The sequence below is a fragment of the Molothrus ater genome, chromosome 26 (genome assembly GCF_012460135.2).
Source record: "Molothrus ater isolate BHLD 08-10-18 breed brown headed cowbird chromosome 26, BPBGC_Mater_1.1, whole genome shotgun sequence".
Taxonomy (NCBI): domain Eukaryota; kingdom Metazoa; phylum Chordata; class Aves; order Passeriformes; family Icteridae; genus Molothrus; species Molothrus ater.
The window spans coordinates 1,358,783-1,385,926 of NC_050503.2; the positions used below are offsets into that span (position 1 = coordinate 1,358,783).

Consider the following 27,144-nt stretch of genomic DNA (forward strand, 5'->3'; position numbering starts at 1 on the left):
GGGGAGCGGACACGGCCGGGAAAGGCCGGGATTGCCCGGGGAGCCCAGCTCGGGGTAATGGGGCCGGGGCCAGCTGAAAACCCTTCTGGAAGGACACCGAGCAGCCGCCCCTCCCGTGACCGAAAACCGGCTCACGTTGTCTCTTCATCCAGTCTTCCTCACCGCCTTTCCTTTACCTTCCCATTTCCCTTTTCCCTTTCAATTTTCTCTTTCCATTCTCCATTTTCCCATTTCATTTTCCATTTTCTCTTCGCGTTTTCCATTTTCCATTTCGATTCATTCTTTCCCTTTCCCTTTCCTTCCTTCCTTCTTTTTTTTTTCCTCCTCCAGCACCACTGCTCAGGGCCCTGCAGCACCGTGTGTCTCTCCAAGCGTGTCCCTGTCACCTCCCCTCCCCGTGCCAAGGCCACCTCGCCAGCGCCCGCCGAGGGGCGGGGGACACGCGTGGGGACGGGGGGACACGCGTGGGGAACCCCGGGGGTGCGGGACAGGATATTTGGGGTAGAAAGGGACAGCCAGGCCCTTGGGAAGGGCACGGGGCAGGCAGCGGGGGACAGGGGGTGTTGGGAACGCTGGGTACAGGCACATCCAGGGGTGGCTGGCACAGCCAGATGTGTGCACAGGGAGTGGCCTGGGGCCAGCCAGATGTTCGGGGGCGCAGGTGGGCGCTCGGCACCCGCTGGGCACCGGGTGCGGCGGGGAGGGCGCGACAGCCGGTGCGGGGGGGGTCAGGCCGGTGGCAGCGGGGTCACCCCGGGGCGGCGGTGTCACCGCGGGGCGGGGCGGGGCGGGGCGGGGGAAGGTGACCCCGGCGGGGTCCGGCTGCGGGCGCTCCCCGCGGCACCGGGAGAGGGGCGGGGGGGGCGGCTCGGTCCGCCGGGGGGGGCGGGGCGGGGCGGCGCTGACGTCACGCCGCGGGCCAGAGCGAGGCTGCCGGGAGCCGGCGGCCGAGGCTCCGCAGCCGCCCCGCACCGAGCCCCGCGCCCCGCGCAGCGCCCCGCGCCCCCAGCCCCGCGCCCCCAGCCCCGCGCCCGGCAGGGCGGGCGGCGGGCGCGCCATGCCGGCCTGACCGCGGGGCGCGGACATCGATCCCCGGGCGCGGAGTCTGAATTAATCCGGGCAGCCGGCGCGGGGAGGGGGGGCGGCGGTGGAGGAGGAGGAGGAGGAGGAGGCGGCGGCGGCGGCGGCGGGGGGGTGGGGGAGGAAGGCAGCGAGCGAGCGGGCGAGGCAGCGGCAGAGCCCGGCGGCCACCATGGAGCTGGCGATGGAGAACCTGGGCAGCCTGCACGGAGTCCCGCACTCGCAGCCCGCCGAGCTGCTGAGCCCCGCGCACGGGCGGCAGAGCTCGCACCGCAACCTGGTGCCGCACGGCCGGCCCGCCATGGTCTCGGGCATGGCCTCCATCCTGGAGGGGGGCGACTACCGCGGCGAGCACAGCCTGGGAGCCCCGCTGCACCCCGCCATGAGCATGTCCTGCGAGTCGCCCTCCGGCATGAGCCTGAGCAGCACCTACACCACGCTGACTCCCCTGCAGCACCTGCCGCCCATCTCCACCGTCTCGGAGAAGTTCCACCACCCGCACCACCACCACCACCACCACCACCCGCACCAGCGCCTGGCCGGCAACGTCAGCGGTAGCTTCACCCTCATGCGCGACGAGCGGAGCTTGGCCTCCATGGGCAACCTCTACAGCCACTACCCCAAGGACATGCCGGCCATGGGGCAGCCCCTATCGCCGCTGCCCAACGGGCTGGGCAGCCTCCACAACGCCCAGCAGCCGCTGGCCCCCTACGGCCCCGCCGGCCACTTGCCCAACGAGAAGATGCTCTCGCCCAACGGCTTCGACTCGCACGCCGCGATGCTGTCCCGGGGCGAGGAGCACCTGGCGCGGGGGCTGGCGGCGCCCAGCTCGGCCATGATGCCGCCGCTCAACGGGATGCACCCGCACGGGCACCCGCACGGGCAGCCCGGAGCCTCGCTGCTGGGCGAGCGGGAGCGCCCGGCGCCCGGCCCCGGCTCCCAGCCCGGCGGCTCCGGGCAGGTGGAGGAGATCAACACCAAGGAGGTGGCCCAGAGGATCACGGCCGAGCTGAAGCGGTACAGCATCCCGCAGGCCATCTTCGCGCAGAGGATCTTGTGCCGCTCCCAGGGGACCCTCTCGGACCTGCTGCGGAACCCCAAGCCCTGGAGTAAGCTCAAGTCCGGCCGGGAGACTTTCCGCAGGATGTGGAAATGGTTGCAGGAGCCGGAATTTCAGAGGATGTCGGCGCTCAGACTGGCAGGTAGGACACGGCACGGCTCGGCTCGGCTCGGCTCGGGCCGCCCCGCACCTCCAGCGGGTGGGTCAGGGGGTGCTGCGAACACGCGTGGGAACCCTCGGGGGTTTCGGGGTTGCCATCGCGAACTGGGGCCGGGCCCGGGCGGTGTTACCGACCCGGTTTGTGACCTTAAAACCAAAGGGAAGGAATTTCTGTTTAAGGTGAGTTATACCTAAGGCGACCTCCCGCCTTCCCGGGCCTGCCGCTGCCCGCGAGAGATGCGGGCTCGCGGCTGGAGGGAGCCGAGAGGTGCCCGTTGGCCGCCGCCCGTTCTCCTGCTTTGGGGATTTCCCTCTCGGTGCCGCCGAACCGGCCCCGTGGCGCCGGCAGAACCCTGGAACTCCTCCGCCGTCGCTTCGGCCGCCGCCTCTCGGTCCCGGGGCCGCGCTCAGGGGAATCTCCGGACAGGAGCTGCCCCCGGCAGAAGGACCCAGCCCCGCCTGCCCCGTGTCTCAATCCCCGGCTGCCTCGAGGTCCCGCAGCGCCGTTCCCCGCCGAGGCTGTGCTGGAGGAACGCGGCGATCTGAGCCGAGGGCGGGCGGGGGTCGCGGGGAAGGGGCCGGAGGGTGCGACCGAGGGGACAGCGGCGAGCGGGGACGTGCCCGGTGCTCCCGGCCAGCCCCGGCCCAGAGCCGCTCCCCCCGGAAACGCGGCTGGAGCTCCTGGCTCCGCGGGGCCGAGCCGTGGCGGATAAAACACACGTTAGTGGTTTGTAATTTATTTTTTAAGAAATCCGAGCTCCCCGTAGGGACGGGCAAAGGCAGCGACGAGGACCCGCCGTTATTTATGGGGCAGAGCAGCGTTCATATGTATTTAGTGTAATTCAGTTGCTCTTTAATTAGGGCAGGGTAGTGGCATCTTTTAGTTCCAGTCGATGCCCTATTGAAAAGCAGTTAATAGAATGCAAATTGTTCCTGGCTTTACAAGGTTCTGGTAAATAAAGATTTAAACACTGCCGCTATCGGCCGTTTAATGCCCCCGTTGTTGGGGCTAATTGAGCAGCGGGCTCGGGCTTCTGCCTCGCCAGAATTGGAAATAATAATGAATAATTCAAAAATAATAGTAGTAATAATAATTTAAAATATCCGTGATAGTGCTGATAAAAAGGCGGCCGCAGCTGGGGGAAGCTCAGGGGGACCTCTCTTCTCGGCCCGCCTGGAGACGTCCTTGTCCCCGGCCCGGGTCAGGGATCCCTGTCCCCGAACCGCCTCGTAGGGTCCCTGTCCCTGCTGTCCCCTCTTCGCTCCTCGCGCCGCCGTGGGAGGTTTATTCTCCCCAAAATTATTTTTCTTCCCCGGCGCCGTTTCCCCCGCTGTCAGAGCCGCCATGTCCCCATTATTTACAGGAATTATTAACCCCCCAGATTTCCGGGCAACGGGGTTTGTTCATTTGCTGTCCGTGAAAACAGGAAAAAATCCACAAACCACCGGCCCAACCTCCCGTGCTGAACCTGCCCGTGCCGCTCCCCGCTCCCCACGCGGGACCGACCGCCCCACGCGGCTCCCGGAGGGGCTCGGCCGAGCTGCCCCCCCGGTGCTGCCGCTTTGTTCCGGCCCCGAGCCCCGCCGGGTCCCGCTTTCGTTTCGCTCCTGCCGCCCTCCCGCCAGCCCGGGCCGGGCCCTGGGTCCGCCCCGGGCTCAGCCCCGGCCCGGCCGCCCCGAGCGGCGGCTTCGGGGGAAGGGACAGCGCTGGGGGGGCCGGGCCCGAGCCCCCCGATCGATGCCGGTGAATCCCCGACCCGAGGCCTCGGGCTGAGTGCGCTCGTCCTTTCCCGTTCTTTTCCAGGCTGGGGGCCTGGAGGGCTCCGCATGGTTGCCACCTTCGGCCCCCGGCAAGCAGGGAAGGGACGTGGGCGGCGAGAAGAATTTTTCTTTCCCGGTAGAAGGCAAAAAAAAAAAAAAAAAAAAAAAAATTGTTCGACTTTTGTGTTTGTGTGGCACGGCCGGGGCACGGACTGGTACTGGTTCTGATCCTATTCCTGCCTCTGTCCTGGTTCTATTCCTATTTCTCTTTCTGGTCCTATTCCTCGTTCTGCTCCTGGTTCTCTTCCTATTCTTGTTCCTGGTCTTGGTCCTGGTTCTGGACCCGGTCCTATTCTTATTCCTCTTCTCTTTTTTCTTCTTTTTTTTTTTTGTTTCTATTTTTGATCCTAGCCCTGGTCCTGGTCCCGGTCCGGGGCCGCAGGAGTCCATCTGATGGATTAGTCCGAGTCAGTGAGCCGCGGATCGATGACCACGCCGGGCCCCTAGAAATGGCACCCGCCGCTTTTCTCCTCTTTCCAGCCCAGTTCCCCCCGTCCCGCCGCCCCTCCGCAGATGAACCATTAATTATTCAGCTGGGAGATGAGGGGGCTGCAGCTCCGGCCGCCCCGGGCTCCCTCCGGCCCCGCTCGCCCCAAGGGGCTCGGCAGAAGAGGAGGGGTCCCACGGAGAAACATCTGGGCAGCATCTGGCGGTGCCCAGCCCGTCCCCTCGGGCCGTTCATCTCTGCGGCCCCGAGGGGCGGCCGCAGCCCCCCGGGCCCGCTCCAGATTAATCCCCACCAACTTGGGAGTGTTGAGGGGACGCAGAGCTCCCACGGTGCCACTTCTGGGGGTCCCCGCACGGCTGTGACCCGCAGCCGCTAAACCCCCGTGCCCTGGGGGCGGAAAAGGGCCCGGCTCCGTCCCCGAGGGGCGATGGGGGAGCTGGGAGCGTTCCTGCGCCCCCATCCCCGCGTGTCCGTGGGCAGGGGGTGCCTCGCGTGGCTCTGGGTGCGCTCCCATCCCAGCCCCCTCCAGCGGGAACCCCCTGCCCGCCCCCGATTTATTCCGACACTCAGCACCAGGAAATTCGCTCGTGGTTATTTCTCGGGAGGGCCACGACGCCGTCGTGTCCCTCTGGGGCGTTCCCCGCTCCAAGGGCTCTCGGGGATCCCTCCTGCCGCGGATTCCCCCGGCTGTGCGTGGAATTCACCCCCGCGCGTGGGGTGCGGCTGGCCCCGAGGGGCCCCATTCGCTTCTCCTTTTCCCTCTCCAACCTTTCGTTTTATTTTTCCATTAACACTTCCGCCCCTCACCCCCCACCCCCGTTTTTTCGTTCTTCATTTTAATTTTTTTTGTTTTATCTTGTTTTTGTTCGTTTTCTTTTTCTTTCTTTCTTTCTTTCTTTCTTTCTTTCTTTCTTTCTTTCTTTCTTTCTTTCTTTCTTTCTTTCTTTCTTTCTTTCTTTCTTTCTTTCTTTCTTTCTTTCTTTCTTTCTTTCTTTCTTTCTTTCTTTCTTTCTTTCTTTCTTTCTTTCTTTCTTTCTTTCTTTCTTTCTCTCCCTCTCTTGCCTTCTTGCCTTCTGACTTTCTTTCTTCCCTTCCTTCTTTCTTTCATTTTTCTTCCTTTCTTCCTTTTCTCCTTTCTTTTCCTTTCTTTTCCTTTCTTTTCCTTTCTTTTCCATTATTTTCCTTTCTTTTCTTTCCATTCTTTTCCATTATTTTCCTTCCTTTTCCTTTCTTTCCTTTCCTTTCTTTTTTGATTCTCCTTTTCCCATGAATCCCTTCCCCGCACATGTCTCCACCGCAGCACAAAGCGTCGTTTTTCAACACAAACCCCAAAACCACCCCGGAACTGCGAGCACGACCGCGGGGCTGGGCCAAGACAAATGCCCGAGAGCTTTGACAACACCAATAATTAATATCACTAATTAATACCGCGAATTAATACACAGACGTGATAGAAAAAGGGACAAGATGGCGCTGAGTAAAACCTCGGGAAATATATGAAATTTTTAATTTTTTTTTCACGAGTTTTGTTTTAATTTCAGCCTCTTTCAAACGACTTTGGCCCAACGTCGGCTCCTCCCGGCCCGCGGCCACCGAGCACCGGGCGGCCCCGGCCCCGGCCCGGCTCTGGCCCGGGAGAGCGGCAGAAAACCGCGCACGGTTTCGTTGCTTTCGATCCGCGCGTGGCCGCAGGCGACGGGAAAAAGGCGCCGCAGCAGCGGAGAGCTTTGGAGGACCGGGAGCGAATGGGTTTTGTCGCCGTAAAATGGGCGAAAACGAGATTTTGGGGCTCCCGGCTCGCAGCGGCTCCTCCCGGCCCGGGAGAGCTGCCCACGCAAGGAGTCGGAGAAAGATTCGGGAAAGGAGGCAAAGCTTTGTCCCAGCAAAAAACAAAAACCACCAAACCAAACCTTAAAAAGTGCGGGTTTTTTTGCTTTGGTTTGGGTTATATATATACTTTTTTTAAAATTAGAATTTCTTAATTTTTTTCTTAAATTACTATTTTATTTTGCTAATCTTTTATATTTTTTTTTTAGCTCATAAATATAGTTGGAACGAGATGAGCTTTACGGTCCCTTTTGAAGCAAGTTTTGGGATTTGGTGAATTAGAGGCGACTTTCTCCGGCGGTGCGGAGCCGCCCGCACGGAGCAGCCACCGCCGGCGTCCCCGGCTGCGCGGGTGCGGCCGCTGCGCGCTCCGCTGCTCTCCCTGCGCCGTGTCCCGCAGCTCCCGGAGTCCCTCATTCCTGAACCCCGCAGCTCCTGGTGTCCCTCATTCCTGAACCCCGCAGCTCCTGGTGTCCCTCACTGCCCGAACCCCGCAACTCTTGGTGTCCCTCATTCCTGAACCCCGCAGCTCCTGGTGTCCCTCATTCCTGAACCCCGCAGCTCCTGGTGTCCCTCATTCCCAAACTCCGTGTCCCCCAGCTCCCGGTGTCCCTCATTGCCCGAACCCCGTGTCCCGCAGCTCCCGGTGTCCCTCATTCCTGAACCCCGCAGCTCCCGGTGTCCCCCTCATTGCCCATGTCCCGCAGGTCCTGGTGTCCCTCATTCCCAAACCCCGCAGCTCCTGGCGTCCCTCACTGCCCGAACCCCGTGTCCCGCAGCTCCTGGTGTCCCTCATTGCCTGAACCCCGCAGCTCCTGGTGTCCCTCATTGCCTGAACCCCGCAGCTCCTGGTGTCCCTCATTCCCGAACCCCGCAGCTCCCGGTGTCCCTCATTCCTGAACCCCGCAGCTCCCGGTGTCCCTCATTCCCGAACCCCGCAGCTCCCGGTGTCCCTCATTCCCGAACCCCGCAGCTCCCGGTGTCCCTCATTCCCAAACCCCGCAGCTCCTGGTGTCCCTCATTCCTGAACCCCGCAGCTCCCGGTGTCCCCCTCATTGCCCGTGTCCCGCAGATCCCGGTGTCCCTCACTGCCCGAACCCCGTGTCCCGCAGCTCCTGGTGTCCCTCATGCCTGAACCCCGCAGCTCCCGGTGTCCCTCATTCCCAAACCCCGCAGCTCCCGGTGTCCCTCATTCCCAAACCCCGCAACTCCTGGTGTCCCTCATTCCTGAACCCCGCAGCTCCCGGTGTCCCTCATTCCCGAACCCCGCAGCTCCCGGTGTCCCTCACTGCCCGAACCCCGCAGCTCCCGGTGTCCCTCACTGCCCGAACCCCGTGTCCCGCAACTCCTGGTGTCCCTCATTCCTGAACCCCGCAGCTCCCGGTGTCCCTCATTCCCGAACCCCGCAGCTCCCGGTGTCCCCCTCATTGCCCGTGTCCCGCAGCTCCCCGCACCCTCCGCGCCACCGCCTTATCAGCTCGGCGGGGCCGCCTCGCTCCGCCCGCGGCTGTTTTTCTGTTTGCTCCTAATCTGCGCCTCAGAAGGGGCCAATAAACCTCCCGCAGGTTAAACATTAAATGGGGTTCCTTCCCCACACCCCCAGGAAACGAGCTCCCCTCTGCCACCCACCCGCGCCCGCGGGTTCTGCTCCCCCAAACGCTGCTCCCCAAATCCCCCACGGGCTCTGCGCATCGCCCCAGCCCCGGGGGCCACGCCTGGGGCTTTTCTTGCCGCCTCCTTTTAATTTGGGTCCGCGTTTTGGGTGGGTTTTTGTTGGGTTTATCTTTTTCTGGGTGTACAACACGGGGGTGATAATTTTTTTCCTTGTCCTGTCAATCGCCACTGAAACCATAAGGGAGAGATAACAGAGAAGAGAAAACTCTCGGAGTGACCTTTGAATCAATTTGAAAAACCTCATTTAACTGATAAGTCTTGAAAGGCCCAGAACTAATTTGAAAATACATCTATTAAAATCTCATTGCCGCTGCCTGGGAGCTGCTGGGAAGGGTGTGCGAGGCGACTTCCCGGGGTCGGGGGAGCCGGGAGAGCAGGTTTAAGCCCTGGTCAACAAAGAGATTGCAGAGCTGACTGCAAAATGATGGGGCTTAGACCAGGAGAAAAATAAGAATATTAAAAGAAAATGGGTTTTTCTCTCCCAGCTGGTGGGGAAAGGGGAGATTTACAGCATTTTCCTGCCATAACCAGGCACGGAGTCTGGGATCGCAGACAGAATATTAGATTTTTTTTATTATTATTTTTTTATTTTTTTTTTCCCTTCACAAAACAAATCCAATATTTTCTCATTCTGCTCAGAGGCAGGTGCAGGGCTGGGGAGTCTGTGGCTCTGGGGGGGCAGCTGTGCCCCACTGAGGGGCTGAGGAGGAAGCTCTGTGCTCCCATCACTGCATTTTCTGCCCAGCTCCCTTGGTGCCAAAAAAGCAGAGAAAGCAGAGGGATGGTGAAGGCAAAAGAGCAGAGGAAGGGCCCAGGCTGGTGCTTTCCTGCCTTGGCAATGTCCTGCCTTGCCCTGGGCATCACCTGGGTGTAAAGGAAACAAAAATCCCTGCAGAAATCTCCTGGCACAGAGGGCTCCTGGTGCGAGGCTGTCCTGGGATTGCAGCAGGGTGGTGATGGCTGACTGGAAACACAAACACAAAAATGAGATTTAAAATGAAATAAACTCCATCAGAGCCTGGCTTGAAGGAACTGAGCCTTGGCAGCTCAGTGGGGGTGTGGAAATGCTCCTCCTGCTCCAGACCTTGGGAGCAATTTGGGATGCTGGAAGAGAATCCCAGCAGGACAGGCCATGTTCCCTGTGGGAATTGCTGCTTCCTTGGCTCGGACAGAACTGGACCAGTCACTTTCCCCAGGACAGGAAGAGTCTCTGAGGTTCCCTGAGGTTTTTGGAAAGGTTCCAGCAGAGGGAGGCCAGCCCTGAGCAGGAATGGAGGCACTGGGCAGCTTTGATCTGCCCTCACCCCATACCCACGTTCATGGCTCTGGCCTGGCTTCTTTTTTGGATTTGAGCTGAGATGTGCAAATTCCTGGAGATTGGCATGAAGCTGAGGCTTAAAGGAGCCCAGGATGAGTCCCATCAACCCAGGCCAGGTGCCATCAGCCTGGGACATGGTCTGACCCCGCTGGGATGTACACCTGGCCATGGCCCTGCTCCTGCACAGCCCCAAGGGCAGCGCAGAGAGGTTGGGGCAGCCCCTGGGCTTGGAAACCGGCCCAAAAGGGAAGGTGGAGTCCAAAATGTTCCCCTCCATCCTCATCCAGAAGCCATGCAGGGAGGTGCTGGCGAGCAGCAGCTTTTGGCAGCTTCTGGAGTGTGTTTAATCCTGGCTCCGTGCACGACTGAGGCCGCTGAGCGGCAAAATTTGCTGATTTAATGGAAATTCAAAAATCTCGTTAATGCCTCAAATGATACAGGGAAATCTCTGTATCCAGCAAGATGTAAAGCAAGTCTGGCTTGGATGGGAGAAATGGATTTTTAAAACATTTGGTGTTGTTAAAAAATAGCAAAGAAAAGAGGCAACGTGGATTCTCTGGTGCTGGAAAGAGGGACCAGGATATTTAAAAAATAAGGACCCAATATTAAAATTGAGAGATGTTTGTATGGACATGGATAGGATTTCAAAGATGACCCTAATAACTTAGAACATTTATGTTTTTATATATATTATATATATATAATATGCATACACACATATATATGTGCTGTTATTTTTATACATATATATAAATATATATGTATAAATATAAATGAATATAAATTTTATACATATATATAAAATGTATATATAAATTTGCTAAGTTATTGCTTAAGTTACTTATTATAAATATATATAAATGTCTTTTATATTATTTATTTTCTATTATATTTATAATTATTTTTCTTTTTTTTCTATTCATTATAAATATAAAATTATATATAATTTTGTTCAGTTATTAGGGTCATTCTTGAAATATATATAATGGAATATATGTGTATAATATATATACATACATATACATACATATATATATATATGTATATATATATATATATAATAATGGTGGTTTTGCAGTGCAAGGAGAGGAGGTTCAGAAGTGATTTTAAAGCCATTCCAGGGGTGTTCTATGTCTGGAGGAGTTGGGTTCAAGGTGTTTCACAGGTGCTGAAGTCAAGCCTTGCCCACATGGGGGCATGCAGGGATGCTGGGCTGAGATGGGCAGGTTGCTTCTGTTGCTTGGATTCACTTTGGGATTTGGGAAACCTCATCAGCCCTGGCAGACTGAGGGTGCCTCAGCTCTGCCCAGCCTGGGAGAAGGAAATGAAAAATTTCCAAATGGAACAGGAGGGGAAAGCAGGGAAGGCTGGGACTGTCTATATTCTCCTTGCTTGCAGAGGAGGGAGGAAAATCCCAACATCTTGACAAAAAAAAAACAAAAACAACTCCCAAAAAAGAAAAGAAAAGAAAAAAAAAAGGAAGAGCAAATTGCAGCTTTTGCTGCTGCCAGGCCAGGGGTACCAACCCCACTCTGCTGAGCTCAGGGCTCGGCAGGACGAGGCAGCAAGGGGAGCTGCAGGTCTCCCATCCCATCAGGCTGGAGGAGAGCTGAGCTCTCCTGCTGCAGGAATGACTCCAGAGAGCCCCAGATATTCAGGCCTGGGGGTTTGGGTGTGCTGAGGGGGCTCTGTGGGAACCCAAAGTGCCCGGTTTGGCTGTCAGGGACCCTACAAACCCCAAAAGGACCAAGAGCAGGGGAAACACCTCGGGCTCCAAGGAGTGCCCACAGCACGGGCAGGGCACGGTCTGGGGCAGCCAAGGCCATGGCAAGGGTGGCTTTGAGCCCTGGGAAATGTCCCAAAGCCACCACGTGGAAGAGACACGAGCCGTGACGTGGCCGTGGATGAGCACCCCACTCGTGCCTCAGTTTCCCTGGGCAGCAGAGGGGATGAACAGTGCAGGGCAGAGCTCTGACAGCAGCAGGTTATGAAACCCGAGGAAGGGAGGCATTGGAAGGTGGTTGGAAGATGACTGAGACAATGTGGAACCATACATCTGAAAGAGATCTCAAGACCTTGATTTATATCCTGACTGATTCCAGGATCAACTATCGTCTCTCATAAACATTTGTCCAACCTACTGCTACAGAAATGTCTCCTGATAGTGAATTGAAACTTCCCTGAATTCTGTTAACAGTTTCTTTTTAGCATTTACCCCAAATCTGTAATTTCAGGCTTGGTGTATTATCAGAGAATATACTAGGGAGGGGTCAGTCCATCTTACTTCCCTCCATAGAGTCTTTCCCAAGCAGTTTTTAGTGGGAAATGCAAAAGGAACGGTAACTTAGCTGGATCTTTGGACCAAGGAAAAATTCTCCGGTGCCCCGGAGCGTTTCGAGGTCGCTTTGTGGGAGCCACGCTGCTCCCGCGGCCGATAAGGAGCAGGTAACGAGCGAAGCTTCTCCACCAGGGCTAAAATTGCAAATGCAGCGGGAGCTGCTGACGGGCGATAGCATCAGGGGCTGACAGAGATCTCAGCGCTCCGGGAGCTGCTCCCACCGCGGCAGACCCCACCCCTGCCATTTTCACACAGACCTGCCCCTATTTCGTGGGTTTTCCCCCCATTTTCCGAGTGTCCCTTGTTTGCCCCGGCGCGGAACCCCCGGATAATCCCAGCCCGGGGTGGGGGCGGGTCTCGCTGCGGTTCCTGCGTGGATGGAGCCGCACCTGGCGCAGCTGGGCTGGAATGCGATGCTGGATGCTCGATGCCAAAGGGGTTTGGGCTTCCAGAGCCTCCCCAGAATGGGGGGGGCTCTTCCTCATCCGCCCCCCAACTCCAGGGAATAGGGCAGGGAATGAGGATAGGGAATGGGGGCAAATAGGGAATGGGGCAGGGAATAGAACAGGGAATGGGGATAGGGAAGAGGGGCAGGGAATGGGGCAGGCAATGGGGCAGGGAATGGGGGCAAATAGGACAGGGAATGGGGAAGGGAATAGGGCAGGGAATGGGGGTGAATGGGGCTGGGAATAGGGGAAGGGAATGGGGCAGGAAATAGGGGCAGGGAATAGAGCAGGCAATAGGGCAGGGAATGGGGCAGGGAATAGAACAGGGAATGGGGATAGGGAATAAGGGCAGGGAATGGGGCAGGGAATGGGGATAGGGAATAGAACAGGGAGTAGGGGCAGGGAATGGGGCAGGGAATGGGGATAGGGAATGGGGATAGGGAATGGGGACAAATAGGGCAGGGAATGGGGCAGGGAATAGAGGAAGGGAATGGAAAAGGAAATAGGGGAAGGGAATAGGGCAGGGAATGGGAGTAAATAGGGCTGGGAATGGGGCTGGGAATAGAGCAGGAAATAGGGGAAGGGAATAGACCAGGGAATGGGGCAGGGAATAGGGGAAGGGAATGGGGCAGGGAATGGGGGGAGGGAATAGGGGCAGGGAATAGAGCAGGCAATAGGGCAGGGAATGGGGGCAAATAGGGCAGGGAATAGGGGAAGGAAATAGAGGCAGGGAATAGAGCAGGGAGAGGGTGGGATGGTGACACTGCCCTGCCAGGCTTCAGAGTGACCCCAAGGCCTCTGGAAATGGATGCCTGAATCAATGTCTAATGTTAATCCTCTTTTTGGGGCCAAGCTGTGGGATTTTGGTGACATTTCTCAAGCGGAATCAGCAAATCCCTGTCCTGGTGTTTCCCTGGGAGCTCCTCTGCTGGGCTGCCCAAAGGCACTGGCTCACTTGCCTGCACACACAGGCAGCCAGAAAACAGAAATTGAAAGAAAACCATCAAAATCAGGGCATTTATTCAAGGAAAGATGATTCCAAACCAGTTGGCTTTTCCTGGAAAAATTCTGAAAGCATCTCCCCAAAACCCTAACAGCCTTTTTCACCCCAAAATGCTGATTCTTCTGCCTTCACCGTCCCCAAGAAAAACCCAGATGATTTCTTTGCTCTGCTTTTTGTCACCATGGTGAGGTGGTGGCCCTGCTGTGGTTCCCTGGGGTGAGCCAGGTTCTTCATCCTCGGGAAAAGGGACCCTGGGGGACATTTAGGGGTTCAGACCCCCCTCAGCCTTGTACCCCAGCGCTTTTCAGGGGGTTTGTGGAGGGTTTGTGCTTCCTCTGGATGAGGGATTCATCCCAGAGCCGAGCCCGGCCCAGGAACCTCCAGGGTGCAGCTGGAGGGAGGGGCAGCACCTGGCAGTGCCTGGCAGTGCCACTGTCACCTGGCAGTGCCTGGCAGTGCCCTGGCAGTGCCACTGTCACCTCTCAGCGTCACTGTCACTGTCACCTGGCAGTGCCACTGTCACCTGGCAGTGCCTGGCAGTGTCTCTTGCTGTGCAAGAATGGCAGAAAAGAGGCAGGAGTGGGAAGGGGAAGCCAAGGGGCTGCTGGGCATTGCCTCGGGCACAGCTGTGCCACCCCAGGGTCCCCTCGCTCCCTCCTCTCCTCCCTTTGCTCTTCCCCCTCCTTGTTTTCTTTTCCCTTTTCTCTTTCTTCTTTACCTTTTCTTTTTCTCCCTTTTCAGCCCCTTTCTTTCACTTTCTCCCTTCATTTCCCTTTTTATTCTTCCTTTTTCTTTCTCCTTTTCCTATCTTTCTCTTTTCTTTTCCTTATATTCCTTATATTTCTCCTTTTCTCTTTTTTTTCTTATTTATTTTTCTTTCCCTTTTTCTCTCTTCTTCTGCATCTCCTCCTTTCCCTCTTCTCCCTTTTCCCTCTCTTCCTTCGCTTTATTCCCTTTCCTCTTGACTCATTTTTCTTTGCTCTCTTTCCCCCCCTTCACTCTCTCCTTTCCTCCTCAACACATTTTACCCCCCAACCCTTTTCCAAGAGAAACCATTCCCTGGAACCATCCCAAGCCCCTTCCCCAGCTCTGCTGTCCCATTCTACCGTCCCACCTTCGGGGGAAAGCCCTGGGGATGGGCAGGGAATGGGGACAGGGAATGGGGCAGGGAATGGGCTGGGAATGGGGTAAAGAATAGGATAAGGAATAGGGCAGGGAATGGGGCAGGGAATAGGGGCACAGACTAGTGGCACAGAATAGGGGCAGGGAATGGGAACAGGATATAGGGGCAGAGAATGGGGCAAGGGAATAGGGGCAGGGAATGGGGTAAAGAATAGGATAAGGAATAGGGCAGGGAACGGGGCAGGGAGTGGGCTGGGAATGGGGCAGGGAATGGGGACAGGATATAGGGCCAGAGAATGGGGCAAGGAATAGGGTAAGGGATAAGATAAGGAATAGGGCAGGGAATGGGGCTGGGAGTTGGGGCAGGGAATAGAGTAGGGAATGGGGTAGGGAGCAAGCAGGGAATGGGGCTGGGAATGGGGCTGGGAATGGGGTAAAGAATAGGATAAGGAATGGGGCAGGGAATGGGGCTGGGAATGGGGACAGGATATAGGGGCAGAGAATGGGGAAAGGGAATAGGAGCAGGGAGCAAGCAGGGCAGGGAATGGGACAGGAAATAGAGGCAGGGAGTGGGGCTGGGAATGGGGTAAGAAATAGGATAAAGAATAGGGCAGGGAATGGGACAGGGAATAGGGGAAGGGAATAGGGCCGGTAATAGATGCAGGGAATGGGGAAGAGAGTAGGGCAGGGAATGCACAGGGAATAGGGGCATGGAATAGGATAAGGAGTAGGGGCAGGGAATGGGGCAGGGGATGCAGAGGGAATAGGGGAAGGGAACAGGGTAAGGAATAGGGGCAGGGAATGGGGTTGGGAATGCACAGGGAATGGGGCAGGGAATAGGGTAAGGAATAGGGGCAGGGAATGGGGACAGGGAATGGGGCAGGGAATAGGGCAAAGAATAGGATAAGGAATAGGGGCAGGGATTGGGGCAGGGAATGGGGTAAGGAATAGGGGCAGGGAATACGGCAAGGAATGGGGCAGCTCCTGCGGGATGGATCCTGCAGCCCTCCCCTCAAACCTGCCCGTGAGCTCCCGCCGGTCACGTCGCCATCAAAGTGATGTGCCAGCAATATCCAACACGCAGTTAAAGCCACTCGTGGGAGTTTCAATAAAATCGACCGGGCAGGATCAATGGGCTGCACTGGCCCCATCCCCACACGGAATGGGGCGGGGGAGCCGGGAAAAACACCCAGGGCTGCGAAATGGGGGCTGTGGGAGGGGGGAGCTGATTACAAATCTATCCCATCCTCGCCGTGATTAATTGCTGCGTTACCAGAAGGAACAGCGCGGGGTGGGGGTCATTTTTAAAGGTAACGTTGAGGAGGGAGTTTCTCTGCTGCCTTTGGAGGGGAGGAGGCAGGAGCCCTTTTCCCGTGGGTTTCCCTCCCGGCTGGATGGGGCCAGGACCGTGATCGTTCACCCAGCCCAGCAGGGATTTGGGATTTGGGAAGAGCCCTCCCCAGCCACGCAGGGGGAGCTGAACCCCATCCCCACCCAGCTGGGATCGCTGGACCCTGCTGTCCAGCCAGGGCATCGCTTGATGGACAACCAGGGTGCAGGTTCCAGCCTAAAACAGCCCTGAGCAGCCCCTGCACCCCACACTGGGACTCTGAAAAGGCTCTGAGTCCTCCCCAGAGCTCAGGGGGTCTCGCTCCTGCCCTGCCCTCCCCGGAGATGCCCAGCTCAAATTAAAACATCATCCATCGTTGCGGTGGCAGCGCATAATCCCAGGCAGATCAGCGCAATTACTGCGGGAAATGCCTGGGGAGCTGAACTAATAACGCCGGGCGGTGGATTAAGAGTCACTGGCTTAGTGCCGGCCGTGCCACCGCGCCCGGGGGACACCCCGGGGACACCCTGGGGGACAGCGGGGTCCCGGTGGGGCTGCGGGCCGTGGTTGTGTGGCTGGGTGGGGGTCTGGGGTGGTTTTACTGCCGCATATGTGTGGAGCAATAGCGGGGCAGGGATGGGAGCAGGGATGGGGCAGGGATGGCGCATTAATGGGGCGGTGATGGGCAGCGATGTGATGGGGCAATGATTGACCAGTGATGGGCATCGATGGCCAGTGATGGGGGCAGTGATGGGGACAGTGATGGGGCAGTGATGGGGGCAGTGATGGGCAGGGATGGGGACAGTGATGGGCAGGGATGGGGCAGATGGGGCAGATGGGGCAGGGATGGGGGCAGTGTGATGGAGCAGTGATGTCATGGGGCAGTGACTGATGGATGATGGGCAGGGATGGAGCAGTGATAGGGCAGCGATGGGGGCAGTGATGGGGCAGTAATGTGGCAGTGACGGGGACAGTGATGGGGCAGCGATGGGGAGGGATGAGCAGCAATGGGGCACACGGAGCTTCCCTGCCCCGCACCCGGGTCGGGAAGAGGGGCTCCCATTCTCCCCCCCCGGGGCGCGGGTGGACCGCTCCATCCCGTGTGCGCGGAGCGGCTGGACCGGCCCATTGAGCTGAGGAAGGGGGGAGCAAGGGCCGGTCCATCGGGCAGCGGGGGGAGGTGCGCCGGGCTGTACCACTGCGCCGCCCCGGGGGGGAGCGCGCGTGACCATCCGCAGGGGGGCGCCAGCGGGGCGGGGACGGCCCAGAGCGGCTGCGGAACGAACCATTGTCAGTACGGGGGGAGCGGGCGGGACCAGCGCTGCGGAATGGCGGGGGGGGAGGGGGCGTGCTGGGACCCCTCCTCACCCTCAGCCCGGGAGGGGCCAGAGTCACCCTGGGCCCTGAGGGGCGAGGGGGACACACCTGAGGGGCCACACCGAGCGACACAATGGGGCTGTGTCCCTGCCATTGTCACAGAATTGCAGCGCGGTTTGGGATGTGAGGGACCTCAAAGCTCATCCAGTGCCACCCCTGCCATGGCAGGGACACCTCCCACTGTCCCAGGCTGCTCCCAGCCCTGTCCAGCCTGGCCTTGGGCACTGCCAGGGATGCAGGGGCAGCCCCAGCTGCTCTGGGCACCCTGTGCCAGGGCCTGCCCACCCTGCCAGGGAACAATTCCTGATTGCCAAGATCCCATCCAGCCCTGCCCTCTGGCACTGGGAGCCATTGCCTGGCTCCTGTCCCTGCAGGCCTTGTCCCCAGCCCCTCTGCAGCTCTCCTGGAGCCCCTTCAGGCCCTGCCAGGGGCTCTGGGGTGTCCCTGGAGCCTTCTCTTGTCCAGGTGAGCAGCCCCAGCTGTGCCAGGCTGGCTCCAGAGCAGAGGGGCTCCAGCCCTTGCAGCATCTCCGTGCCTCCTCTGGCCTGGCTCCAGCAGCTCCACGTCCTCCTGCTGCTGGTGCCCAGGGCTGGGGCAGCTCTGCAGGTGGGGTCTCACCTGAGCACAGGGGCACAGGGGCAGAATCCCCCCCTCCCCTGCTGCCCACGCTGGGGGCTCAGCCCAGCCCAGGGGGGGTTTCTGGCTCAGTGCCCATGGCCGGGGCAGCCTGAGCCTCTCACTCACCAACACCCCAAGTCCTTCCCCCAGGGCTGCTCTCCCTGAGCTCATCCCCAGGCTGTGCTCAGGGCTGGGATTTCCCTGACCCTGCTGGGCTGGGCCTGCTCCCCATGCAGTCTCTGTGCCAGGTGGGAAAAACTGGGATTTGGGGTCACACTGGAGCCGAATTTGGGGTCACACTGGAGCTGGGCTGTGACAAGGGCTGACAGAGGGCTGTCAATGCCCGGGGCTCCCTGGAGTAGAGCCTCACACCATGAGGGGCTCCAGGCTGAATCTCCCTCCTGCCATGCACTGCTGGAGCTCAGAGGTACCCAGAGCAGATGATGGCCCTGTGCACATCATCCTGCCCACCCTCAGAGGGTCCTGGGGACCCTGTACACCCCACCCTGAGGATTACAGACTGTCCTGGCTGTCTCTGCACCAGGGGCAGAAATCCAGCAGCCCACTGAGAACTGACTCAGCCAAGCCCCAAGGGACTGAGGGAGCTGGGGGTGCTCAGCCTGGAGAAAAGGAGACTCAGGGGTGCCCTCATCACTCTCTGCAGCTCCTGAAAGGTGCCTGTGCTCAGCTGGGGCTGGGCTCTTTCTCCAGGAACTGACAGAACCAGAGCACACAGCCTCAAGCTGCACCAAGGGAAATACAGGTTGGGTATCAGGAAAAAGTTTTTTACAGAAAGGGTGATAAAGTTCTGGAATGGCTGCCCGGGGAGGTGGTGGAGTCCCCATCCCTGGGTGTGTTTAACAAAGCCTGGATGTGGCACTGGGTGCCAGGGTTCAGTTGAGGTGCTGGGGCTGGGATGGACTCGATGATCTTGTGTGTGTGTTAATGGGCCTAGGATGTTAAGAGGATTATATTCTTGGACTCTTCCAGTTCGATCTAGAAATAATGCAATGGAGGTCTCTTGGAGGTCTCTTCCAACCCAGTGATTCTGTGAATTCTGTGGATTCTGTGATTCTGTGACCTTCCCATCTCACACCCCATAAACACACCCAGGACCAGATTTAATCAGGATATGCAGGAAACTCTTGGGTTTTTCCCTTCCACTGCTCTTTCCCTGTCTCCAGCCCATTGTTTGTGGCTGATGATGGCTCTGGGCCCTCTCTGGGCACCAGCTCAGGGCCAGCACACCCTGATGAAGGACGTGCCATGGCCACTGAACTTGCTCAATGTCCCTGCTCAGAGTTCCAGGAGCAGCTGGAGGCAGGAACAGGCTGCTGGGAATCCCAAAGGGAATCCCAAAGGGAGATCCTTGCTGCTCCTCTCCTGTGTGAAGGAGTGAGGAGAGAATGGAATGCACAGCCCCCCCCCCCCCAGCCACAAATGTTTTCTCTTTCACACAGTTTGCATTTATCTGAAGTTCAGAGTGTGTGGACCAAATGCTGACATGTAGATCTGCAAATCCCCTGTGTTTAATTAATACTTTAATTTATTAATTTACAACTTATTGGCCTATTCAGTAAAGATTATTTACACGTTCTGGAACAACTCAAGCTGCAGGAGTGGTCCTTCAGAAGCAAACTTGGAAGTGGATCCTTCAGCTGACAGAGCTCATCCTGCAGCACAGCATGAATCAGTCTGAATGAAAATCCATGGACTAACAAGTTCAGTGTCACAGGGATGCCACCCCGGATTCCCATCACAGGCTCCTTGTCCAGCATTACCTCGATGTCACAGAATGGAAAATCCTGAGTGTAGGAGCATGGGGGGTAGCACAGTCGGGACAGACGGACACGAGAGATCTCTGCAGCCAGGCCATGGAATTTGGGGTTTATTGCAAAGGGCCTGGGTGCAGGGCCCTGCTGGGAGCTGCAGGCACAGCTCAGAGCAGGCCTGAGAGAAGAGAGGGGAGAGAGGATGAGAAGGTAAGAGAGTAAAAGGATAAGAGAGCAAAAGCATAAGAGGGTAAAAGGGGTAAGAGAGTAAGAGGCAAGAGCTAAGAGGGCGAAGTTCCCGTTCCAATACAATAAATCTTCTTCTGTGTTGAATATTCTAATTCTCAATAATCAATCTAGTACAAGATACAAATCCTACAGCATTTCCATACAGCCTATAAGAATCATCACAGTACTATTCTGTGCTACATTTTAAACCCTAAAAACTCCTCTTTGGGCCCCTTCTGCCAGGCTGGCAGGGTCTGCTCTGACCCTTGGAGCTGTCTGCAAGCAGAGGGTGTTGTTCCATCAAAAGGGGATCACCTTCAGCTGGCCATGCCATTGTTTTCCAGTTGTTCAGTAACTGAGGGATCTCAAAGCTTGCTTTCATTTCAATCTCGCTTATAGTTTCTATATTCTCAAAATCATCTTTTGCCAGGCAATCATATTTATAAGGCTTTCCTGTTTCACCTTCCCCAGCACCTGAGCTGGAAGGGACCCTCAGGGATAATCAGTCCAGCCCTGCAGAGCCACCCCAACAATCCCACCCTGAGCACCCCTGGGAGTGCTGTCCTGGCAGCCTTGGCACCATTCTTGGGGAGCCTGGGCAGCGCCCAGCACCCTCGGAGGGAAGAACCTTTCCCTAATATCTGACCTAACACCAGCCCCACCGGCAGCCATGGCACAAATCAACCCCCAAACTCCCCCTTTCCCCCCAGAATGTGTAGCTGGGGCTCTTGCACCAGCGCTGAGCACAAGCTGGCTCCAAGGAAAACTCATTGCAGGGGATGGAGCTTTTCCAGCCTCATCCCCTCCGCCCTGCCGTCCCTCCGGGCGCTGCCGCCTGACTCCGGCACTTCATTAGCACCAATTTGCTCTCGTCTCGCTAAGTGCTGCTGACTCGGGAGAGGAGCGAGGAGATCCGAGCAGCGCTCCGGGGCTCCTGCCCAGCCCTGCCTGGCCACGGCAGCGCTCCAGTCCCGGGCAGCAGCTCCCCATAGGCGCGGTGTCCACTGGAACAATAAAAGCAGCTGATCCTGGTCCAAAAAACAGGTCTGGAAAGGGAGGAAATAGGACAAATGGGGGAAATGTTCCCGACAGAGCTGATCCTCATTCCCCCGGGTGTTGGGGAGAGCAGAGCAGGGCACCAGGTCTGCCTTCATAAAGGAGTCTGGAAAAGCAAGTGGGAAATGAAACCTGTGCAGAAAAGAAATGCTTTTAACAACAAACTCATCTTTTTAAGTCATGTGAAGCTGTTTTGGTGTCCCTGAGAGGGATTTGGTGGCTGGCACCAGGGCCAGAACAGCTCACCTGGGCAGGACAAGGATAAAACCAGGGCAGATGTGGAGGGATGGAGCCGAGCAGAGCTGCAGCAGCCACAGCTCCTTTGTATCACTTCAGCTGCCCTCAAACCACACAAACTCCTCTGCTTCAGTGCTGGGAGCGCTGCAAATGCCACCCTTGGAAGGGCAGGCCAGGCTTGAGAAGAGCAGGAGAGGAAATGAGCTGTCCTGGGGGCTGAGCCCGAATCGGGACCCCCATCTCGGAGGGACCCTTGTCACCCGACAGGGCACAGAGGGCTCGTGCTTCCCTTTCCAGCCCCTTCCCTCCAGGTGCCAACCCCCAGGGCTGTGGGGGATGTGTGGGGTGCTTGGTGTGGGTGGCCAGCAGGGCCAGACCCATTGCATTATTTCTAGATTGAACTGGAAGAGTCAAAGAATATAATATCTTAACATCCTAGATTCATTAACACACACAAAGAAAATTAATTTGTTAACTTCATAGGCAAATTTCAGCTGCAAACTCTCTAATCAAGAATTTATCACCCATCACCATTTAAAACCTAAAGATCACCTGCTAGGGTCAATAATGAATTTCTAACATCTAAGAAAAGTACATATAGAAAAATATACAGTGCAAACCAAATGCTGGATCCAGCTGAGCTGGGTCAGAGCTGCTCCCTGGGCTGAGGCACCAAAAGCTTGGTGTGAGGAGGGAAGGGAAGGGAAGGGAAGGGAAGGGAAGGGAAGGGAAGGGAAGGGAAGGGAAGGGAAGGGAAGGGAAGGGAAGGGAAGGGAAGGGAAGGGAAGGGAAGGGAAGGGAAGGGAAGGGAAGGGAAGGGAAGGGAAGGGAAGGGAAGGGAAGGGAAGGGAAGGGAAGGGAAGGGAAGGGTGAAAAACACCAATCACTTGTTTTTAAAATTTTAGAAGTTTAATAGTAATAAAATGGTTATAAAAATAGTAATATAATTAAAGTAATAATGATTTGGGACAATTTGTATTAGGACAATGTGAGACAATAGAAACAAAGAGTTATGGACATCCTGGTACCTTTTTCTGGGCAAAGCCCAGAAAAAGGCCCTACGTTAACAGAGGACTGACCCTTAAAAACAACAACATATTGCATATTCATACACCTCATACATGATGCATAAATTCCATTCAAACACAGGATTGTGTCTGGGCAGTGTCAACTTCTTCTTAATCTTAAGTCTTCATGGCTGAGCAAGGCGGGAAGAAGTTCGTTTCTTCTGAAAAGAGGGCAATAAATTCTCTTTCTCTGAAAGATTCAGGTGTCCTGTGGCTGCTATCTCACTGCGAGTCCTCTCTTAAAAAAAAGTATCCTACATAGCAAAGTTTCTATTTTAACATTTTGTTATAACCTACAACTATATTTACCAGACTACTTACGAAAATGAATACAGCATCACTTTCTAACACAACACATACAATATTCATTTTAATATTTGCAAAAAGCCAATCACAAAATATGCATTTTTCCCAGGGAGGGAAGGCAGGGAAGGGCAGGGAAGCGCAGCAGGGCAGGGAAGCACAGGCAGCAGCGCTTTGTCTCATCTCCTCTCCTCATTGGCAGTGCTCAGAGGAAGATTTAATTTGCTGGGCTCGGGGAAGCTGCTCCCCCTGCAGCACTGGCTGCATACCAATGCCCAGGGGCTCTCCCCGTCCCCGAGCTGCCAGCGACACCAGGGACACCGGCAGGGAAGCCTGGCCCCACCAGGGGACACGTGGTGGCACAGGGACACGTGTGAGGCTGGCCTGTGTCCGTCCTCCCAGGATTTTCTGGGATGCTCTGCAGCTCCTGACTGCATCTCCCACACTCTGAGTGGCCTCTGATGGGTTTTTTATCACTACAGAGTGGCTGAGATGCTGTAGGACCACAGCACCCAAAATTCCCCACAAGTTTTGGAGGCCAGGGAGGTGATTTTGTGATCGTGTGCAGCTGAAGGCTGGGGGATCCCAGGAATGGGCACTGCAGGGCAGGCTCTGCAGGTCATTCCAGGGTGGACACTGTGAGAAATGATACTCACTTCCTAAAAATGTAAAAGGTTTATTAAAACCTTATCAAAAATACAACCGAAGACTGAATAGAGAAAATATTACAGCACCTGCAGCAGAGGATTTTTCCCACCATGTGCTCACCCACACAATGGAGATTTTGCCTTTTAACCCTTTAGCCCCTCCCAAAGTTCTGTCCATTGGCTCCTTTGCTGTCCAGTGGTGGAGTTCACTTCCTTAAATCCTGATTGGAGGCCAGGTACTGCCATAGTAACAATCCCACCCTCCCAAATGTCCCAAACCCAGGCCACCCCTGATAACAGCACAAGGGGGGTAAAAACTATAAATCTGTAAAACTTCTCTTAACATATATACAGGATATTTGCCTTTTAATTGTGAGAGTCAACCATGGCATTACTCATCTCTCACAACACTCATCTGTCCCCTGTGCCTTTCTGTTTGTCTGTGTTTGGAACCAAATGGGGTTTCAGGAAAAGAAAAAAGGCAAAAAGAAAGTTGAGGTTTGATTTTTGAGCACTTTTCCTTTGTTCTGTACTGTCAGCATTGTGTTCTCCCAGCTGGAGAAGATCTGAATTTCTGCTGGAGACCCCAATTTGTGACAAATCTCTTTTTTCCTGCAGCACAAAGAGAAATCAAACCAAGCTCTCAGAGCTGCCCCAGCACCTGAGCAGCCCCACTGTGAACCAGAGGATTTCTGGTTTGGAGACAAAGCTCCCTGGTCCCTGCTGCAGCTCAGGGGAGCAGACACCAAGAGGTTCATTCATGACTTTCATCCTGGGCTCATCCCTCTTTGCTCAGAGCTGAAGCTCCCAAAACCTTCCAGGGCAGGTGGGGGCTGAGCCAGTAACACCCAGCCCCTCCTCTGGCAATGGAGGGACATCACAGAGCCATGGAATCAAGGCTGGAAAAGAGCTCTTAGACCAAGCACAAGCACCAACCCAGCACCACTGCCATGTTCCCTGCTAAACCACGTCCCCAGGTGCCACATCCACACAGGTTTGGAACACTTCCAGGGATGGTGACTCCACCATTTCCCTGGGCACCCTCTGCCAGGGCTGGGCAACCTTTCCCATGAAGAAATTTTCCCTAATATCCAATCTAAACCTCTCCTGGTGCAACTGGAGGCCATTTCCTTCTGTCATTGGTTACTTGGGAGAAGAGACTCACCCCCACCTGGCTCCAACCTCCTTTCAGATCCCTCTGCCCCTTCAAGGAGAGGGGGAAACTGAGGCACTCCAAGAGCTGGGCCCATCTTGAGGGCACAGAGAGCAGCCAGCTTTGCTCAGGGCCATTTCCCACCAGTGGAATCAGCCTATTGGATTGGGTCCTTTTCTGACCCAGAGATGGAGTAACTGAGAGGTGTTTTGTAAACTTTTATTCCATTTTCAGTCTCATGAGAAGGGTGAGACAATACAGATGTTATAATTCATGCCATCACCATCAGAAGCCAGCTATTTCCTAACTACAATTTATTATAAACATTTCTTGGCCTATCAGCTTTAGCCACACCATGCTGTAAATGCCTTAAAGCCAATCATCTAAAATTACCCCTTGTGGGTCCTACTACACTGCATCTTTCACAGTTCTATTTCTCCAAAGTATCCAGTCTTATTTGCAAGGCCATCCTTTGAAACTTCCTGGTTCCATTTCTCTCTCAGCAATGTCTGTGCTATTCCCTGGCATTTCTAAGCCAGCATTTCTCATCTCCAGGTTTGCACACTGGGTGAGCCTTCTGCCAGGCTTGGAGAATTCCTTACAAATCCATTTCCCACATCAGCCCATCCCACCTTTGCTGTCCCCACCTGGCCAACCACACCCAGGTTCCCCCTCTCCATCCCTTCCTCCACCTCCCTCTGAGCCCATAAATGCTCCTCAATCCTCTTCCACCCCTGGGAGATGATTTGACAAGGAGAAAAAGAGGGAAACTGATGGGTTTTGTGCAGAATTTCCCCCCCCCTAACCTTGCTTACAGCCGGCTTGCTGGCTCTGAAAGCCCCTGGCTGTCTTTTGTGATTTCAACAAATCACCAGCACTTAAGCAAAGTGGGCAGAAAATTACAGGTTGTATTGCAAGTGAATGGAGAGGGAAGAGCACACTGGGGCCGAAAAGCAGAGGTTTGCTGGTATAATAGAGAAAGCAGGGCCTGACAGGCTGTGGAAGCCTGCAAAGCCATCAGGTATTAGTTAAATGCTTGGCGGGGTTCACGCTGCGAGGCATAATCGCAGTTCCTGAGCAGCAGCCATTTGATTGTCTCCATTATGTCCCCTCTGAAATGATTTGGGAGATGTTTTGCTCGGAGCTGTCAAGGTTAAGTCAAGGAAAACGAGCTGCCTCTGACATGAGGCTCCCGGGAGGCAGAAACCCTGGCCAGAAGCTCTGGGGAGGAGGAGAGGATCTTTCTGCCTTTTGGAGCTCTTTCCTCCTGCTTTCCCTGCCCGAGGTTCCTCCTTGTCTTTGCTCCCTGTGGTTTTTTCTGCAGCCGGGTCAGAGCTGCCTTGGGGATGGGATGTTTGGATTGTGTGCCCGGTGTGTGGAGGGATCTGTGCCGTCACCAACCCCGTCCCACTGTGGCTGCCATGCCCCCGTGTCACTTCTGGGCTCCTTGGTTGGGTTTGGAGGGTGTGAAATGAGCTGGGGAGGGGTTGACAGAGGAGAAAACCCCCACTGTGGGTGAGCACAACCCTTTATTGGCCAACAGAGCCATGGGAGACTGGAATATCCTGAGCTGGAAGGGAGCCTCAGGGATGATCAGTGCAGCCCCTGTCCTGCACAGCCACCCCAACAACCCCACCCTGAGCACCCCTGGGAGCTCCTGGAGCTCTGGCAGCCTTGGGACTGGGGCAATTGGTCCTGGTACTGCCAGGGCCCTCTGTGCCCCAAGAGGAGCAGGATAACCCCTGTCCTTTGGGGACACATGGAGAGGCAGGGGTGGAAATGTCCCCATCCCTACAGCCAAGCCCAGAGAGCCAGGAAGGACATGATGGAAAAACAACATTAAGCCAAGGATGGGCTGTTTGGATCTTAGAACTTGGGGGGAAAAGGGATTTTGGAGCACAAAGAAAATACCTGAGCCATGGCTGGTATGGGTGGGAGGCAGAGCTGTGCCCCTGGCTGTTGTATCCACAGGGAATGCCTGATGAAGGCAGGAATGATGAATCTGACTCCATGTTCTCAGAAGGCTCATTTATTACTAGATAATACTATATTATATTAAAGAACACTATACTAAAGGATACAAAAAGGATCCTTACTGAATGCTAAAAAGAGAATAATGAAAACTCCTGACTCTTTCCAGAGTCTTGACACAGCTTGGCTCCAATTGGCCAAAGAGTCAAAACAACTCACAGCAGAACCCAATGGAACAATCACCTGTGGGTAAACAATCTCCAAACACATCCCACATGAGCCAAATACAGCAGAAGCAAATGAGATAAGAATTGTTTTCCTTTTCTCTGAGGCTTCTCAGCTTCCCAGGAGAAAAATCCTGGGTGAAGGGAATTTTTCCAGAGAATGTGAATGCCACACCTGGCTGCCCCTCGTCCCTGGCTGCCTGTGGGGACGTGGGGACAGCCACCAGCAGGCTGCCTGGGCAAGCAGCACCCAGGGGATGGAGAATGGGAAAAAGATCCTCCGTGGAGGGGTTGATGGCTGCCGTAAATAGATCTGAGCAGCGCCGGCATCGATCGCTGCTGCGCGGAGCTGTAATTAGATTGAGCTGGGGAGAGGGAGTGGGGCTGTGTCAGCAGAAAGGGAAATTAATAAATAAACAAACCAGCACAGGAAATGGGGGATGTGGCAGCGCAGGCCAAAAATAACCCAAACTAGCAAAAAGAAATAACCCAAACTAGCAAAAATAACCCAAACTAGCGGGGGTGAGGAGCAGGATGTCACCCGTGCCTGGACAATGGCACTGCTGCCACTGCTGCCACTGCAGGAGCCCAGTTTTACCCTGATGGTTTGTGTTTGCCTCGGAGCTCAGAGTTATTGATGGGAGACTGGGGTGTAATAATCACTGCTAAAAAAGGAATGGGAGGGTGGAAAGCTGAGAGCCTGGACCCTGGGCTGGATGTGGGAATGGGTGCCAGCAGAAAGGAGAGCAAGAGGACAGACTGGATTGCCAGGGTGACAGCTGGGTCACATCTCCCATCCACATGGAGACATTCCAGGGGCCATCCTGCAGGGCAGAGCCCTGTGGGTGGAGTGTGAGGAGCCCAC

General features: G+C 55.8%; 1 protein-coding gene across 1 annotated transcript in view; it reads left to right on the top strand.

Moving 5' to 3' along the window:
- Positions 1 to 1,252: 1,252 nt before the first annotated feature.
- Positions 1,253 to 27,144, top strand: part of ONECUT3 (one cut homeobox 3) — a 28,435-nt gene continuing 2,543 nt past the window's right edge. Inside the window, exon 1 of the mRNA XM_036399502.1 lies at positions 1,253 to 2,282. Coding sequence (XP_036255395.1) covers positions 1,253 to 2,282 — 1,030 coding nt within the window. The remainder of the gene's footprint in view (positions 2,283 to 27,144) is intronic.